We start from the raw sequence: 629 nt of genomic DNA on the forward strand, positions 1-629 counted from the left end.
CTTTCTTTTTTGCTGGGTTAAATGCGCTGTTTATTTTGTTCATAATACAGTTGTACTTCTCAACACTTTCTGGGCTTTCTTCATCAAATAATATATTCTTACTCATTTCTAAATTTTTCAATATATTAAAATAATTGTCACGAATCCAACTATCCCATATGTTATCTAGATTAAGATTATAATTAACATCTATTTGATCCATTAGAATCTTTATAATCACTTTCTTATCTTTTAAACTGCAATAACTATCAGATCCTATAATGCCAATCCATCTTAAGTAAATACAAAACATATTTGATCCATCTGGCTGCATAACTGTTTCATCTATTATTTTTATAAACTCTAAAAACGTTTTAGTTAGTTCATTAGTCTTTCTAGAACAATCTACTATATCATTAATTAAGTACAAACTTGTAATAATATCATACTTCTCATCACTATTTACCACGACCATCATCAACTTTTTAATGCACTCTAATTTAACATCTATGGAATAGTCTGAATTACGTAAGATGTCACTAATTATTGCATCAAAATTATATCGAGCGATTGTAGCAGCCTCTTCCCAGCATCTCTCAATTCTTGGATAGTAGTCATTGCTGTCTTTATTAAGCAAGCAATAAAACAGC

General features: G+C 28.8%; 1 protein-coding gene across 1 annotated transcript; it reads right to left on the bottom strand.

Annotated features, from left to right (window-relative positions):
• On the bottom strand, nt 1–605 carry NEPG_02661 (uncharacterized protein; the record flags this gene model as incomplete). Its single annotated transcript, XM_013205034.1, has 1 exon — nt 1–605. A coding segment is annotated over exon 1 (457 nt), but the record flags the coding sequence as incomplete, so codon positions are not given.
• Between the last annotated feature and the right edge of the window lie 24 nt (nt 606–629).

This window comes from Nematocida parisii (assembly GCF_000250985.1).
Source record: "Nematocida parisii ERTm1 unplaced genomic scaffold supercont1.43, whole genome shotgun sequence".
NCBI lineage: Eukaryota > Fungi > Microsporidia > Nematocida > Nematocida parisii.